The sequence below is a fragment of the Pteronotus mesoamericanus genome, unplaced genomic scaffold (genome assembly GCF_021234165.1).
Source record: "Pteronotus mesoamericanus isolate MK-2021 breed Mesoamerican mustached bat unplaced genomic scaffold, CSHL_Meso_final contig_78, whole genome shotgun sequence".
NCBI lineage: Eukaryota > Metazoa > Chordata > Mammalia > Chiroptera > Mormoopidae > Pteronotus > Pteronotus mesoamericanus.
Window position 1 is genome coordinate 4,964,108 of NW_026555258.1, and position 17,194 is coordinate 4,981,301.

Below are 17,194 nucleotides of genomic sequence, written 5' to 3' on the forward strand. Positions count from 1 at the left end.
GCGGGTGTGGTACAGCCCTTCTCCCAAGCAGCATGGACAGAGCGCTGGCTGCCTGCCCGGGAGCTGGAGGGCCTGGGGGGAGGCAGGCACGGCCCCGGGCATGAGGGGGTGCGGCCCAGGGGCACTGGCAGGGGGCAGCCGGCAGGAGCTGAGTGCTGTTCCCCCACCATGTCCGAGGCAGACCCAGCCCTCCAGGACGGGGAAGGGCAGGGGACTGCCTCCCAAACGCAGCAGTCCCTATGCCTGGACACTGGACCCAGGAGACACAACGCCTATCTCCCCCAGCAGCCGCAGAGTGAGCACAGCAAGTGACCCCACTCGGATAGGCGGCCTGGAGGTCAGGCCTGCTGACCCGGCCGGAGGCGGCCATCCTCAGCTGCCCTCTGAGGTCACAGCGGGCACTGCCAGCCCTCGGAGCAGCTCCTCCCTGCTGACCCACGGTTAGGGCTGCTGTGATGTAGGGGAGGGTGCTGGGCAGTGGCCTGGGGGCCTTGGGGCCACAGCCCCGGGCAGGAGGCCTGGATTTGCAGGCTGAGCCCGTGCCTGAGACGCTGCAGCCGCCCCTGGTTGGGGCGGTGGGGGGTGCTCATGTCTGGGGAGGCCAGAGACAGGCTGGAGGGTCATGCAGACCCCAGGGTCAGGGCGCTGGGCTGTGAGTGGGGTCCATCTCCCTGACACGCTGCCAGTTTGGTCTAATGCTGTAGACCCTATTGTGCCCACCCTGGTACACATACCCAAGGAGGAAGCCGGAGACAGGTACTGGCTGGTGCGCCCTGTCCACCCCAGCTCCCCAGCCTCCCATTGGGGCCCCTCCGAGGAACCCCTGGGGCTCCCTCCTTTCATGAATTTCTTGGCTTGAGGCTCTCAAGAGCGTCCCTCCTGTGTGAGGGACTGGGAGGCACAGACAGAAGTAAGGGAACAAAGGGGCCCAGTCTGCACAGTCTGGAGGCAGGGACAGAACCTGGGGACTCCCCGGGGAGGCAGAGCCCATTTCCCGCCTAAAATCCGGGGACCCTGGGGCCGCTGCCTGTCTGTCCCCAGGAGGCCACTGCTCTTGGGAGTGGCCTCGCAGACCGGCCAGGGCAGTCACAGGAGAGGGAGTGTCGGTCGGGGCAGGTGGAACTCCAGGCAGGCTTCCCGGGAGAGGCGGGCTGGAGCTGGAACCTGAAAGGTGGGTGGGCTTTTCAAAAATTGTTAATTACATGCGCTCACACATCATGGCCAGTGTCAAAGGGTTAGCACAGACAAGCTCAAAGAAGGAAGTGCAAACCTCCGGGACTCGCTCCATGCAGAGGCTGTCCTGTGTCACACTCTGGGGCTCAGGGACACCTGTTCACACATGAGGTCACAAAGGCTTGTGTCACCGCAGCAGCTTCATGATTAGCTCCCCACTCCATCCCTCCCACGGCCCCCCCCTGCCCCTCCCACCCCTCTCCAGCCAGAGGCGCCACTGCTGGCTGAGCAGGTGGCTTCTCCCCTCAGAGGGAGGCCCCGTGCTCCCTCCCCCACCCAATTCGCTGCCGCTCTCTTCCTCTGGCATGTGCTCCCCCGGGGACAGGGATGTGGGTCTGTTGTTCCCCGTGGTGCCGTGTCCCTGGATCTGGGACAAGCACCTGGCTCCTGGGGTGTTTCTATTCAGTGACTGAATGGCGTGTAACGTGAATGTGCATGTGTGTGTGGTACAGAGATGGGGCCTTGGGGCTGTTTTTCTCCAGGACGGAATTTCACAGCAAAAAATATTGATTGAGGGTTTCTTGGCACTGGGAGACACCGGCGTGTCGCAGACGGCCTCTGGGTTCAGGGCTCTGTCTCGCCTTTCGTCATGGGTTGAGACTTTCCTTAATAATGGTATGTCTGCCCTTTCTCCCAGGGCCCCTTCGGTCAACGTCCTGAATTCGAAGAGCTCCCTGGCCTTCGGTCACCCCGGACACGCTCCTCATTTATATGACCCGCCCTTGTTGTTGGTAATCGACTTCCCAGGCTGCCTCAGCATAGGCCGGGCTTTCTCGGGTGTTTTCGAACACACACCTCCGTGCACACCCACTTCTCTGAGGTACGTTTCTAGAAGGAAACTCGTGGGGCCGCAAGGCATGCCTATCCGTAAAGCTTGTGGTACGTGTCCTCCTCCAAAAAAGATCGCTCTGATTTGGACTGGATTTTTAAAACAATATGGGGGGGGCGGGGCACGAAAGCAGGCTTACAGTTGTTCTTACGGAATATAATACAGGAATTAATAAATAATAACACATGCATAAACTGTTTCATGTACTTGCAGTTATACACCGGCTTTGCCCCGCCCTGCCTTGTCCATTTGTAGCCCCAGCTGGGACATTTACATGGGCCTGTATCAGGAATAGAGACCACCCACAATCCTGCGTTCCTGAGAAAATCGCTGTTCCTGTTAGGGTTTGAGTTTCCAGACTTTTCCACGAGGCGTAGTAAATATATATGCATATTATATGTAATGAGCATAATATATTTATAGACGTGCATATTAAGGATCTATTATTTTGTACTAATTATAGGATAGGGATATATACACCCACAGTGTCTGTGTCTCCAAGGAGAGGGAGGCAGAGGTGGGTCCCGTTTCTCGCCTCTGCCCCCAGGAGACCCTGCCACGCCACCACCTGTGTGAGACCATGGATGCTCCTCTTGGTGCCACACTAGCCAAGGCTTTGAGTAGCTTTGCTTTTTAAAGTTTGAATTAGAAACACAGTAGAATTTTCCTTTCCATTTTCCAAACATAAAATTACCACATTGAATTCCTCTTTCACCTGGACCCATCTCCCCCAACGTGCTGCCGTATCTGCTGACGGCCGGAAGTTCACTTGGTTTGCTCAAAAGCTGACACTATTGTATCCCTGGTTGGAATGGGTTTTCACTGGCAGAGGGGCTGGGTGGGGGCTGCTGGGGGACCGTGGCGGGAGGGAGTGTGATGGGGGGAGGGGGCTGAGAGGTTGTGCTTGTCTGGAGAATCTGGGGCAGGGGACAGGGGGTGTAAGGCTGGGAGAGCAGGGCTGTGCGGCGCCTGGCCTGGGGGAGGGAGCGCTCCTGGGAGGGCCCTGGGGAGCCACCGGAGGCTCTGGGTGCGGGAGGGACATGGTTGAGGCTGTGTTCAGAGCAATTAGGCTGTCGGCTTGTGCAGAGTGGTCTGCAGGGAGTTACGACAGGAGGCCGTTGCTACAGCCTGGCAGGTCATCTGGGGCTCTGGGGGTACCACAGGCAGAGCAAGGCCCACCTCGAGGTGGGATTTCTGAGCTCCGTGTCCACCTGTGTTAGTTTTCTATGCTGTGGGACACGTTGCCTCAAACATAGCTTAAAACACCATTTTTGACCTTACAGTTTCTGTAGGTCAGGAGTCTGGGCACAACTTACCTGGGTCCTCTGCTCGGGGTCTCACAAGGCCGCCGTCAAGGGGTCCCCCAGGCTGAGGTCTCCCTGGAGCTCAGCGTCTCCTTGCACACTCGTTCAGGCTGCAGGCAGAGTTCGGTCCCGTGTGACGGAAGACGAGGCCCCACCGCCACGGGTGGCTCTCAGCACGGCCGCTGGCTCTCCGGGGCCGGCGGGGCAGCTCCTCCTGCTTTGAATATCTTCTTTCAGGAAACACCTGGATCCTCTTTTAAGGGCTCACCTGGTTAGGTCAGGCCCACCCAGGGTAACCTCTTCTTTGATTAAGTCTAAGTCAACTGACTAGGGACTTAATGACATCTGCTCAGACCCTTCGTCTTTACCATGTCCTCTTGCTTGGAAACATGTCAGAGGTTCCACCTCCACTCGGCCCGGGAGCCACTGAGGCGCGGCTGCCTCGGTGGGGACCCCAGGACCGCCGTGGCCTCAGCCGCCACACCACCTCTGCTTTCGGTTCTTCCGATTCCCAGGTGCTCCCTGCTGCCCCCCATACCCCAAGCTCAGCCCCTTCCCACTTCCAAGATGTGGACTAAGACTTGAGGAGCTGTCAGCCCTGGCTGGTGTGGCCCAATGCATTGAGTGCTGGCCTTTAAACCACAAGGTCGCCAGTTCGATTCCCAGCCAGGGCACATACCTGGGTTGCGGGCCAGGTCCCCGGTTGGTGGCGTGTTAGAGACAACCAATCTATGTTTCTTTCACACACTGATGTATCTCTCCATTTCTTTCTCCCTTCCCCTCTCTCTAAAAATAAATAAATCTTTTAAAACAAAACAAGAAAAAAAAGAAGCAGCTCTCAAACCCATTCTTTCCAGCACTTGCAATGTAAAAGTGGGGTTGGGGGGTACTGACCACAAAGCTTCCAGACCAGAGAACTGACTGTGCAGTAAGAGTTGAGCTTGGGACGGGGCTGTTCACTCACCAACAGGTATTGAAAAGATACGTCCAGCTCTGACTGAGGCACCAAGGGGGACAGAAACAGGAAGCCAGTGCATTTTGTCATCTTCAAAGGGCTCCTTATATAGTCGACACGGGTTATTCGTCCCATTGCAGAAAATACGGAGACAAGTGGGTGGTGAACCACTATAAAATTTAAGCGATTTCCCTTTTGGTGTGTGTCTTCCGAGATTTTTGGTGTTGCGTGTGTGAAAGGTGTGATAAACATCTTGGCACACGTTGTCCTCCACCCCCACCCCGTTTTGGAGTATTTCTCCACGTGGGCTTAGAGATGAAATCACTGAGCGAGTGTGCGCACATTTTCATGGTGGTTGGTGCATTTTTCGTTAGGCTCGCGTTGGTTTTCACGCTGGGACCCCTGCTGGTGGTTGGGCATTTGCGGGTTTCTTTGTCTTCCGAGAGCAGGAAGGCTGGTCAGGAGCCTGCTGGAAGCCCCGCGATCTGAGAGGGGAGGGGGCGGTGTCCTCTCGGCTCTGTGCCTGGTAGTGGCCCCACAGCGCCCTCCAGGGGTGGGTGGCGGGAGTGCAGGAGCTGGGGACAACGGTTTGCTTTTGGTTCCATTTGGCGCTCGACGGTTCCAGGGCGCCTGCACGGCATGTGCTGGGTTCCCTGGGCAGGGAAAGTGCCCGTCCCCCCCAGGATGAGGAGGATTCTGATTTCCTCAGCCTCCCCCTTCACTGTGCTCCTTCACCACAAACACCCAAGCACCCATTTCTGGAGGGCGATGTGCCAGCAGCCCTGGGAAGCGGCCTCCGTAATTACCCCCGTTCACAGCAGAGGAAACCGAGGTCCAGAGCAGTGCCTTGCCCAACATAAAACCCTGGGTTTTATTTCTCAGGTTTGGGGGTTCCCAAGAGCCTGACTGCCTTTCTTTCCATTTCTCTCTCAGTTTAAGTTCCTTTATTAAAAAAAAAAAAAAAAAAAAAAAAAAAAGCCGCTACAAAGGGAGACAGAGCGGCTTCGAGCTCTCCCAGCCTGGGATGGGGCCTTGGGTACCTTCCCTCGCGGAAAATTATATCCCGGGACTGGTGCCCAGGAAGCTCCCACGCGGCCCTGTAATTAGGGCCTGCAATACGACAGCAATGTTTGAATGTATTTTCTTTTACAGGGAGGGCCCCTGCGCCCCCTCCCTCAGCGCCCCGGAGCAACATGTGTAAACAATTAAGCCGGTTTGTTTTTTCTAGAGCGCTTGGGAGGAAGTGCCATCGACATACTGCACCCCACCGCAGGGCCAGCGCCTCTGTGGGAACCAGGCTCCGGCTCTTGCCGAAGCTGGCATTTCTGGGACCTGCCTCCCAGGCCCTCAGGCGGCGCCCCTCCCCCAGCCCCGCCCCGCGCCCCGCGCTGCAGGGCACCCTCCCTTCGGATCGCACTCAGCAAGACCAGCGGGCCTGCATCTGAGCTAGCGCCGGCGGCGCCCGGGTGCTGGGCGCCCAGCCCCTTGCTTGCTTCGCTTGCTGCCTGTTCAGCGCTTCCGGGGAGGAAGGAGGCACTCTGGCTGCCTAGGAGCTCGCTGCTCTGGGCCCCTGTGTCAGCCCTTGGCTGGGGCGAATCCCCTGCCCAAGGAGGGAGGGGTCAGCTCCTTGTGAGGGAAGACTCTGCTCACACCAGGACGGCCCCAGCTCTTGTCTGGGTGGAAGGGCAAGCCAGCGTTTTCCAGAGACTTCCAGCAGGCAGGATTCTTTCCCAGGGTTTCTTCCTCCTGGCACTTCCGTGGGCCTAAGCCAGATCCGGGTACCCTGGCCTCCGCCCTCTCCCCGGCCTGTCATCTAGTCATCAGCCTCTGACCCTGCTGTGTCCAGAACACCTCCCCGGCCTGCCCATCTGTCCCCAGCTGGCCCAGGATGCTGTTGCTCCTGCCTGGACCCCAGCCCCGGCCTCCCCGGGGATCTCTCTCCCTCCACACAGGGCCCAGGGTGCAGTTTCCTCCCCCATGCAAATCCCCTCCGTGGCTCCCCAATGCCAGGATGACATCCACATTTTTTGGTCTGGCCACACAAGTCCCGCTTGAGCTGGCTCCTGCTTCTCTTCACCCCACACCAGGGGATCCAGCCCTGGAACCAATGCAAAGAAACAGCTTCTGGCTTTCCCCAGGGCCTTCACATTTGCTGTTTCCTTAGCTAGAAACACTGTTCTCCCTCTCCTCTCTGTTTGGTGAGCTCTTCATCCTGCCAGGACACCTCCTCCAGGAAGTCTGCCTGGGTTAGACTAAGTTTGGGGCCCCACGTGCTAGGTGTGGTCTCTGTAGCCTAGGACCCTATGTCAGTTCTCTGCTCTCTTCTCAGGGCCTGGCACACAGTGAGTGCTTCATAATATTCATTCAGTGATAAATGGCAAATGAAGGCCCAGAAGACACTTCTCTACCCTAGGCAGAGGCCAAACTGAGTGACAAAACACGGCTCTAGCTGCATCCACCATCCCTGTCCAGGTGCAGGTCTCTCCCTTGTTCCGGCCTCGCCCTCACACTCAGGTGGGCCTGAGGCAGCTCAAGGCATCAGCAGCATGTCCCCTCCCACTGCTTCAGCCCGAGCCTGTGCCTTCCTGGCCCCCATTGGTGCCCCACGCTCTCCTGCTGACAGAGCCCCAACCACCCAGACACCACAGCACGCACCCCCACGCACGCCTGCACACGTGAGGAAGGCCAGGCTCCGCTCACAAGGACCGGGAGGAGTTCCAGGTTGAGAACAAGAAAGGCCTTCAAGGCGCGAATGCGGGGACACCCGGGGCGGGGTCCTCACCTCGCTCATGAGTGTAGTCACCATACCGTCTAACACAAAAATGGGGACCCTCCCTCAAGCAAGGCTTGGTCGTGTGGCTTCAACCTGTTCGAGGTCATCTAGATGTCGCTGTGGGTGGTAACGCTCGCACTTTGGGGGTACTCTGAGGCCGTTTGGGCCGGCAGATTAGGGAATATCAGCCCTACCAGGGTGTGGCCACTAGGTCACTGTGAGGGTCACCCGTACAAAGGGGCTGATCACCTTTGCACCCCTGGGGGTCAGGGAGTGCTGCCCTGCCTCCTGGGCACTGGCTGAGGTTTCAGAAGTGACCTTTTCAGTTCCTGGAGGACGTGCCCCTCAAAGCAGCGGCAGAAGGCCAGGTAGAGGGGGCTGGCTTCCGACCACTGCCCTCCCCCAGGTTTCCGCAGCTCCTCATCATTGGTGTCACTGGCTGGTGGCACACACGTCCTCTGTCACCCCCACTTACCACCTGCAAAAGGGTGGCTCGGGGGACCTTGGAGAAGGCCTTCTGGTGGCCTTGGCCATTGGGACCACTCCTCTGTCCTGGGAGCCTGCCTGGGACCTCTACTCTGCACCCATACTTTGTGGGCCATTTGCTCAGGCCCCTCCGCAGCCCAACCCTCAGAGGGGCCCCCCCGCTTTTTGTATGTGCAAAGCAGGGGATTTAATTTCAGCGTCTGCCCCGTACACCCTCTGGCCAGCCCACGGTCACCCACCCTGCCCCCGCCCCTGCCCCCTGCCATAAGGGTCACTTCCTGACCAGACGGGGAGGGCCCTCCTGCCCAGTCGCTCAGACACCTGCGTGTCCGTGGGGTGTGGGCAGGCCTCTGTCCTCCCGTCCCACCCCACCCTGCGGCTCTGTGGGGCGAGGGAGGCCTCCATCCGGAGAAGACAGCTGCAAGGGCGGCTGGCCCGGCCGGCTGTGGGCCCGAGCCGGGCCCGGGCAGCCTCCGGGGGCCCTGGACGGCCGCCCCCCGATTGGGTCGCTGCCCGTATCTGCCCTCCCACAACCTTTTTGGGCTTAAACAATTTTTTATTTCTTAAAGACAAAAGCTATTTGGTTTTAATACACAAAGTAAATGAGGTCCTTGGTTAGCTCCTGCTCCACCTTCCGGCCCGACCGCTCCAAGGGTCACGGGCCGGAGTCTCCAGCCGGGCTCGGGCGTCTCAGCAGCTTCCCCGGCCCAGGAGTCAGGGCTGGAGAGAAGGGCCAGGAGAGCCCCGCCCCCCGCCCCAGCCTCTCCTGGGGACAGGGACAGGAGAAGGTCACTTTCCTGCGTGTCTGCCCTCTTTCCTGTTGTTGTAGGCCAGGGAGGCAGCTGGGTCCCGACGGGGCGGGCTGTCAGTTCACGGTGGGCACCTGGCTGTGGTGCAGGCTGAACTCCTTGGCCTTGAGACGGAGGCTGGCGATGCTGTTGGCCATGTTGACCCCCGGGGTCGCAGGGCTTGAGCCTCCAGGGCTGTAGGGCGGCACCGTACTGGGGGCGACAGAAGACACAGGACATATTTGGCATGGCCGGAGCCCCTCTGGCTGTCAGTCCTGGACCCAGCCTCTGACCGCCCCGCCTCCTCTGCTCAGCTTGCTCTCCTGGGAAGCTTCCCCTGGGGGTGGAGGTGACAGCGGGGGCGGGGGGCTGCAAGATTTGGGGAGGAATCAGAAACACCCACGGCCAGCACAGGGACACGGGGCCTCTCTGGACCAGGAATTCCTGAGAGCAGGGCCTGGGTCCTGTTCACCCCAGCACCCGCGTGGGATACAGGTGAGTGGGCACACACCTGTATGTAAGGGTGCCTCTCAGGGGCGCCCAACCTTTGGGCATCTGTGGGCCACACTAGAAGAAGAAGAGTTGTCTTGCGCCGCACATTAAATACATTGCGACACGTAATCACAAAAAAAGTCTCATAATGTTTTAAGTAAATTTATGATTTTGTGTACAGCCATCCTGGGCTGCATCTGGCCCCAAGGCTGCAGGTCAGACATGTCTAGGTGATTCTCCTGCCCCAGGTAAGGACAGGGCGGGGGAAGCTGGGAGAGACGCCAGGCATCACGAGGACTCCAGTCCCATGAGCTGACCTGCTGGACCTCACCTTCGAGGAGACCAGGGCTCTAGCGGAGCTGCTCACAGACTAAGGAGCGGAGCGCACCCCCTGGAGTTGCGGGGACCAGGAACCCCATCCCTAGCACCCCTCCCTCTTCTGCCTCGCCCTGCAACCTCAGAGCCTTTTCCCCCAGCTTTGGCCAGGGGGAAACTGCCCCAGAACTTGGCTCTGGACCCCTGCCAGGGCCTCAGGACAAGGAGGCCACCCTTTCTGGCCTCCTGGCCTCTGTTTCTGTCCGGGAGGGTGGACACGGGTGCTGGGGCTCTCGCACCAGCCATCCTACAGGTTTCAACCACCTGAGAGTGACGTGGGTCCTCCCCTTCCCGTCCAGACTGGCCTCGCCCTCTCACCCTTCTGCACACTCATGTGCACATGCATGCATGCGCACACGCACACCCCTGTGCATGCACACAGGCCCAGGTGTGCGCGCTCACACTCATGCAACTCGCACGCATACTCCTGCAAGGCCCACGCGGGCACACTCATGAGCACACACTCGCACACTTGCCCACGCACCACCTGGTGGGCCCCAGGTCCCAGGGGCTCATGGGCGCCGTTCACAGGTGTCTCCAGATGCTCAAGAAACCTGTGCCCTAGCAGGCGCCCTGGGATGCCCCGGCTGTGCCCCTCCTGGCCGGAAAGGGTTCTGGCTCTCACCTGTAGGGGGACGAGGCTGTCCAGGAGAGATAATCTGGGCTCAGGGCGGTGGGCCGGGGGGCCACGGGCTGCTCGATGGCGGCCTCCTGGCTGTAGGACTTGAGCAGCGAGGCGGAGCGGTTGGCCAGCATGGCCCGCTCATTGCGGCGGAACTTGGCCCGGCGGTTCTGAAACCAGACCTGAGGGCGGGAGGGTGGGGAGCAGGGTACAGCCAGCTGCAAAGGGGACCCAAGTCCCTCTGAACCCAGGGTGTGCCTGCTGTGCTCTCAGCCCTGGACTGGCAGCTTCACCTCTCTGAGCCCCTTTTCTTGCCCCTGTAAAGTAGGGGTGAGAGAGTGTGCTGGAGAACAGAGGCGTGAATGGATGAACCGCGAATGAATGACCCCTCGCTGCTGTGACGTTATCACCGGGAAGCTGCATGGTGAGCGCTCAGCTCAGGGCTCAAAACTCTCTGTGGCAGGCACGGCTCTAAGCACTTCACAAATATATTAGCTCCTGTAATTCTCAGAAGAACGCTATAAAATAAACCCATGTTATCCTCATTTTACAGGGAGGTCCCTAAGGCACAGAGAGGTTAAGTAACTTGCTGCAAGTCACACAGCTAGTAAGTGGCAGGGCTTGGATTTGAACCTCAGCCCTGCTGGTCTCAGATGTTACTGCTCTTAAACACCTCACGTGGGCCACTCCCTAACCCAGAGCGAATGGTGGTGGCATGGCCCCACGGGTGGCCCACAGACCGGCCGCGCTCACCTGGACGCGTGCCTCGCTGAGGTTGACGCGCCGGGCCAGCTCCTCCCGCACGAAGGCGTCGGGGTAGTGCGTGCGCTCGAACACGCGCTCCAGCGCTTGCAGTTGGCTACTGTTGAACGTGGTGCGATTCCGCCTCTGCTTCTTCTTCCGCTTGGTGGCGCCACCGCGGCCGGGACTGGGACACTCACCTGCGGCGAAAGAACCCGAGGGTCAGCAGGGCGGAGGCCAGTGCGTGGTGGGTGCCCGCAGCGCCCCCACACCGGCCAGGCCGCCCCTGCACCCGGAGGTGCCGACAAAGGCACGCAGCCATCTACCTGCTCAGCAGTTGCCCTGAGCTCTCTACTTGGGTCTCCCTCCACAGATGGATGGCGCGGCCCTGAGAGCAGGAGCGCCTCCTTCCGTTCACTCCTTCAATCCTTCGTCCATTCATTTCATTCTTCAACACATACTCGCCCAGCACCTACTATGTGGCGGACTCAGGACCAGGGCCCTGGAATATGTAATGGTGAACAAGAGCAACCAGGCTCCTATCCTATGGAGCCAGGGGACAGGCACCTGCTGCCATGAGGGACAACAGACCTGGCCAGGGAGGGTCCAGGAGACACGGGGGTGTCCTTAGCACCTGCTCCAGGCCTTAGGGCATGGTAAGCCCTCCATCAATATTTGTTGTTTAATTATAATGATACACAATAAAGAGCAGCAAGAGTGGCAGTTCAAAGGGCCCACCACACCCAGGCTCCTTGGCACCTGCAGACCATCAGGTGCTCAGAGGATCCGACAGACAGGTGCTGTTACCCCATCATTCCCACTCTGCAGAGGGGCAGGAAGGAGGATGTTCAGTTACTATATCCACATTGAAATTTTATCCAGGGGCAGAAATGCTGACCCTTCCTCCCCCAGGGCCGGGCGGCTCACTGCCCCCACCTCCAGGGAGCCCTCCCTGACCAGCTGAAACCCCCGCCCCTTCACTGTGCTTGCCTGGCCCTTAGAACCAACACTGCCCCGTTCAGCACTACCTTCTGGGTCTGATTTCCTTACTACAAATATACATTTTAATAACAAGTAATGTCACTGCTTGTCACAGTAACAGCTTCAAACAACACAGAAGGGTATAAAGCAAAACCAAATACTTTCCTCTCCCTGGCTCCACTCCCTACACTTTATAAGACTACAAATATGCATTTAAAAAATGTACAAGCAACCTTGACCATTTGGCCCAAGGGGTTGGACGTTGTCCCACAAATGGAAGGTCACCAGTTCGATTCCCGGTCAGGACACATGCCTGGGTTCCGGGCCAGGTCCTTAGTTGGGAACATGAGAGAGAGAGGCAACCGATCAATGTTCCTCTTGCACATCACATAGATGCTTCTCTCCCTCTCCCTCCCTTTCCCTGTCTCTAAAAATAAATAAAATCCTTAAAAAATTATTTTCAAAAAATGTACAAGCATGAGATCATGCTGAACACATGGGTGCTTCAACTGGCCTATTTTTATTTAATAATATTCCAGGTACCATTTCATTCAGGAAAACAAAACTCACGCTTTTCTTTTTTTAAAAAATCACCTTTTAAATTATATTTTATTGGTTATGCTATTACAGTTGTCCCGATTTTTCCCCTTTTGCCCCCCTCCACCAAGCTCCCCCCACTACCTCAGGCAGTCCCCACAGCATTGTTCATGGGTCATATGTACAAGTTCTTTGGCTGCTCCATTTCCTATGCTGTCCTTTACATCCACACGGCTATTCCGTAACTACCTATTTGTGCTTCTTAACTCCCTCAACTCTTCACCCATTTCCCCACAACCCCCTCCCATCTGGCAACCATCAAAACACTCTCCGTATCCATGATTCTGTCTCTGTTCTTTCTGTTTGCTTAGTTTGTTTTTAAGATTCAATTGTTGATAGATGTGTGTTTATCGCTATTTTATTGTTCACAGTTTTGATCTTTTTCTTAAATAAGTCCCTTTGACATTTCATGTACTAATGGTTTGGTGATGATGAACTCCTTTAGTTTTTTTCTTGTCCGGGAAGCTCTCATCTGTCCTCTGACTCTGAATGATATGTTTGATGGGTAGAGCAATCTTGGCTGTAGGTCCCTGCTCTTCATGACTGAGTATTTCTTGCCAATCCCTCTAGGCTGCAAAGTTTCTTTTGAGAAATCGTCTGACAGTCTTATGGGAATTCCACTGTAGGTAACTAACTTCTTTTCTCTTGCTGCTTTTAAGGTTCTCTCTTTATCTTTAACCTTTGGCATTTTAATCAGGCTGTGTCTTAGAGTGGGACTCTGCATCCATCTTGTTTGGGACTCTCTGGGCTTCCTGGACTTGCATGTTTATTTCATTGGCCAAATTAGCAAAGTTTTCTTTCATTATTTTTTCAAATAGATTTCCAATTTCTTGCTTTTTCTCTTTGCCTTTGGGCACCCCTATGATGTGAATGTTGGAATGCTTGAAGTTGTCCCAGAGGCTGCTTACCCTATCCTCATTTTTCTTTTGGATTCTTTTTTCTTCTTGTTGTTCTGATTGGTTGTTTTTTGCTTCCTTATGTTCCAAATCATTGATTTGATCATTGAGTTCATTCACTCTACTGTTGTTTCCCTGTAAATTTTTCTTTTTTTCAATCAGTGTATCCTTCGTTTCTGACTGGATTTTTTTTATGCTACTGAGGTCCTCTAAATTCCCTGAGCATCCTTATAACTAGTGTTTTGAACTCTGCATCTGATACATTGCTTATCTCCATTTTGTTTAGTTCTTTTTCTGGAGTTTTGATCTATTCTTTCATTTGTACCATGTTTCCTTGTCTCCTCGTTTTGGCAGCCTCCCTGTGTTTGTTTCTATGTATTAGGTAGAGCTGCTATGACTCCCTGTCTTGGTTGTGTGGCCTAATGTACTAGGTGTCCTGTAGGGTCCAGTGGCACAGCCTCCCCTGCCACCCAAGCTATACCCTTTTCTTTGGGTTATTTTCCATATTCACTGTCCCTTCTTGTTCTCTTCCTCCACATGTAGGGACCCGGTTTTTAAATCAGTTTGGCTGTATGTTTCTAGCATTGCTTTTTGCAAATAAAATAAACTGCATATGACATTTTCTCCCCGTCTTCTATCAAAAGGCAGCATTCCAGGTACTGTTCTGCACTCACTTTTTCCTCCTTCATGGCCTGTCCCCGGATTCCTCCACCCAGTGCACAGACATTTTTCTGGTTCTTCTTCACAGCTCCGGAGCGCTCGGGTGTGTGACTCACGGCGGGTTATTTACCAGAGCCCTGGGGACAGTCACTCGGTGCGTTTCCAGTCTTTTGCAACCAGAAGAATGCCACAGGGCATCTCTGTACACACATAGTTTTCTGGTTTTGCCAGTGCATATTTGGGACAGAGCCTGAGAAGTGAAAATGTTGGGCCAGTGAGTACGATGCTCGATGTGGCCAAACGCACCGGCCGACGGGAGGCCTGCTCTGTCCAGCTTGGCTAACGGAGCATGGGTCAACCTTTTGGATTTTAATCCATACTTGTATTTTTGCTTCTCCAGTGACATTCCCTTTGTGTCCTATGTTCTTCTCACAGTGCTGTCCATTTGTTCAGCTGAGCCTCTAGAACATTCCAGATCCTGTAATGGACACCACTCAATCTCTGCTCTCAAACAAGCTCCCAGGTCAGCCAGGTTTACTGACTGTTGAGCAACCGGCTGATTCAGTCTGAGGCTAAATTGCTCCATGAGGCGGGTTAGTGCCTGTGGGAGGGAAGCGGGATGGGGGGTGGGGGGCGGTGTTGTCAGACCGGAACCAGGGAGGGCGCCTGGGAAAAGAGGACCTTACAGCTGGGTCTGGACCAGTGGCAATTTTGCCTTTAGGAGCTATTTGGCAATGTCTGGAGACATTTTTTTTTTCTTAAGATGTATTTATTTTTAGAGAGAGGGGAAGGGAGGGAGGAAGAGACGGAGAGAAACTTCAGTGTGAGAAACATCGATCGGTTGCCTCTCATATGGGGACCACACTCGGGACTCCAGGACGTGCCCTGACCGGAAATCAACCCTGCGACCTTTCGCTTTGTGGAATGACACCCAACCCGATGAGTCACACTGGCAAGGGTGAGACATTTTGGATTGTCAGGATTCGGATGGAATGGGTACAGGCTGGATGCTGCTAAATGCCCTTCCAGACGCGGGACAGGCCCCACATCGAAGAATCATCTGGTCCCCCATGTCCACCTCGCTGAGGGCGAGAAGCCCTGGTGGAGACCCATCCCCCGGGGTTCCGCTCAGGGCCTTTTCCCCTGTGGGGAGCCCGTGCTTGCAAACCCATGGACACATGTGGGGGTGGGCAGGCAGTGGCAGGGAGCACGGGGTGGCCCGTGAGCCAGGCTCCCCTCCTGGACTGTCTCCGTCTTCACTCCTCACCCCTTCCCTCCAAGAAAAGGCGAAGATGGATGAGGACGTCTGGTGCCTGTGAATGTCTCTCGGGCGCCCGCCCCCCACCCCCGTGAGCGGGAAGAAACCTTAAACCAAAACAACAAGGGCCCATGTGCTGAAAACTGGGTGGTGATCAATAGCCCCAGCCCGACAGAAGCTTCTGGAACACCAGCCATTGCAGAGTCAAGGTCCGCCCCGCTTCAGGCAATGCTGCTTGGGCACACACCCAACGCAGGAGGCGTTTCAGCCAAAAAAGGAGACTTTTTCGGGAAGTTTCCGAGCAATTCAAAACGGAGGGTGTTTAAATGAAAACCATTCTGCAGCGCTCGCCCCGCCAAGTGGGCGCCGGAAGAAACAGCTCGGCTTTTCTGCCAAACCGTGCAGGGACTTGGAGCCGGAACCTTCCCCCCAAAGCACTGACTGTCCCCCACCCACCCCAGAGCCTCCCACCCGTGACGACAGCAGGCCCCACGCGGTGGGCGCGGCCCTCGCGGGGTTCCCACTGAGGCGGCTAGGACGGGATGCGCCCAGCAGAAGTCGGTTTGGGCAGGAGTGCGGCCCCGCGCGCTTCCGTCCACTCGCGCCTGCCCACTTCACACACAGGGAGACTGAGGCTCCGGGGGGGGGGCGCCCAGGGTCCTGCGGCTGGGGTTGAAATTCACGTCAGCCTGCAAGACTGTGAGCCTCTGTCCGTGGAGGTCTCCTCCCTCATCCACCTTGCAACTAGGGGACGTGCCGAGGGGGTCTGGCACGCTCTCAGTCCCTGCTCTGGGGGACACCGTGGGGAGGGGTCTCCAGGTTCACCTCATCTCGCCGCAGTGCCCCCGAGCCTCCATCCTTGCGGGGGAGCGCCCTGGGCACCTCTTTGTTCCAAGGAAGACCTCACCTCTGGGAGCCAGGAGGGACAGTGGCTCGCCCCAGACCACACGAAGTCCCCTGGGGGGCTGGGTTCAACTGAGCGTCAGGAGCACAGTCTCAGCCGATCACTGCCCGCCGCCCTTAGTTAGCAGTGCCGCTCGTGTGCAAGCAGCCTGGGCGTCAAGACAAGCTCTTCTTCTGTCACCCCAGCCCACAGCACAAAGAGGGTGTCGGTCCCTGCGGCGGGCGGGAGAGAGGCGACGGGCGTGAGGAAATCCAGGCAGCATCTCGGAGGCGACCTAGGACTCGAACCCAGGGCCCGGGACTCAGCACGGACTCCTGGGCAGCCCCCCGCTCCCGGTGGATGTGCTGTCGCTGTGAGTTTCTGAATCCCCTCCTGAGAACTGGACTGCAGAGGGCGAGGACGGCCCCCTGGGGCTGGAAAACAAACAGACTGAGCCTCGGGCCAGGGAGCCTGGGGCCTGCTCCGTCCCTGCCAGGCTGGGCCCCAAGTTCCCTTTCCTTCTGTGAAAGCTCTGCTTTTCTCTAGGATTAAAAACAAAGCTGGAAACCGCCTCCACTTACCCTGGCCATTTAGATACCGTTGTGAGGGGTTGGATCGGGGAAGGGAGGGACAGATTCGGAGGGGGGAGGCCCGCCACACTCTCTCTGCCTTAAAACCAAAATTACTTCGTCCCCGATTATATTACAATGGAAAAAAAATGACTGGTGCGCAGCTCTCTGCCATTAAATTATTTCACACGTACCATTTATTTGGCTGACTGTGGGCCAAAGACATTTAAAAACCCTGCTCTCAGCCAAATGATCAAGTGTTCCTGGCCCCTCTCCCCAGCACCCATGGTTTTTCTTATTCCGTGTAATTTAAGGGCCTAAATAGTCTGGAGGGAATTAACTGCAAATTCTTCCCAAGACAAATAAACCCAGCCTCTTCGTTCCTGCCTTTCTCAAGCTGTCGGGAGACACTCTCTATTTGTTTTTGCTTCAAATAGTCAGTTTGCGCCTGACCCCAGGGCCGCCGTGAGCTCCAACCCAAATAAATAACTTTTATTAATTAGCATTTATTCTGACCGAATCAGCAGCCTCCCCGCCCCCCCCATGTGATCTCTGCCAACACGTTCACAAAAATAAACAACGGGTCCCCAGGACCTTGATGTGGATTTAACAAATTAACACTGGGCCTTGGTCAAAGGAGCTCCGGAGCTGCGGAGCTGCTGCGGAGCGCTTACAGACAGGGAAGCCTGAGGAAGGAAGTGGAGGTGGGGGGCGTGGAGAGGCCAGCAAAGGCTTTGCCTCTCCCCACACCC

General features: G+C 56.6%; 1 protein-coding gene across 1 annotated transcript in view; it reads right to left on the reverse strand.

Moving 5' to 3' along the window:
- Nucleotides 1-8,304: 8,304 nt before the first annotated feature.
- Nucleotides 8,305-17,194, reverse strand: part of PRRX2 (paired related homeobox 2) — a 41,364-nt gene continuing 32,474 nt past the window's right edge. Inside the window, exons 2-4 of the mRNA XM_054584844.1 lie at nucleotides 10,611-10,798; nucleotides 9,861-10,039; nucleotides 8,305-8,581 (exon numbers count right to left, since the gene is read on the reverse strand). Coding sequence (XP_054440819.1) covers nucleotides 8,446-8,581; nucleotides 9,861-10,039; nucleotides 10,611-10,798 — 503 coding nt within the window. The 3' untranslated portion in view covers nucleotides 8,305-8,445. The remainder of the gene's footprint in view (nucleotides 8,582-9,860; nucleotides 10,040-10,610; nucleotides 10,799-17,194) is intronic.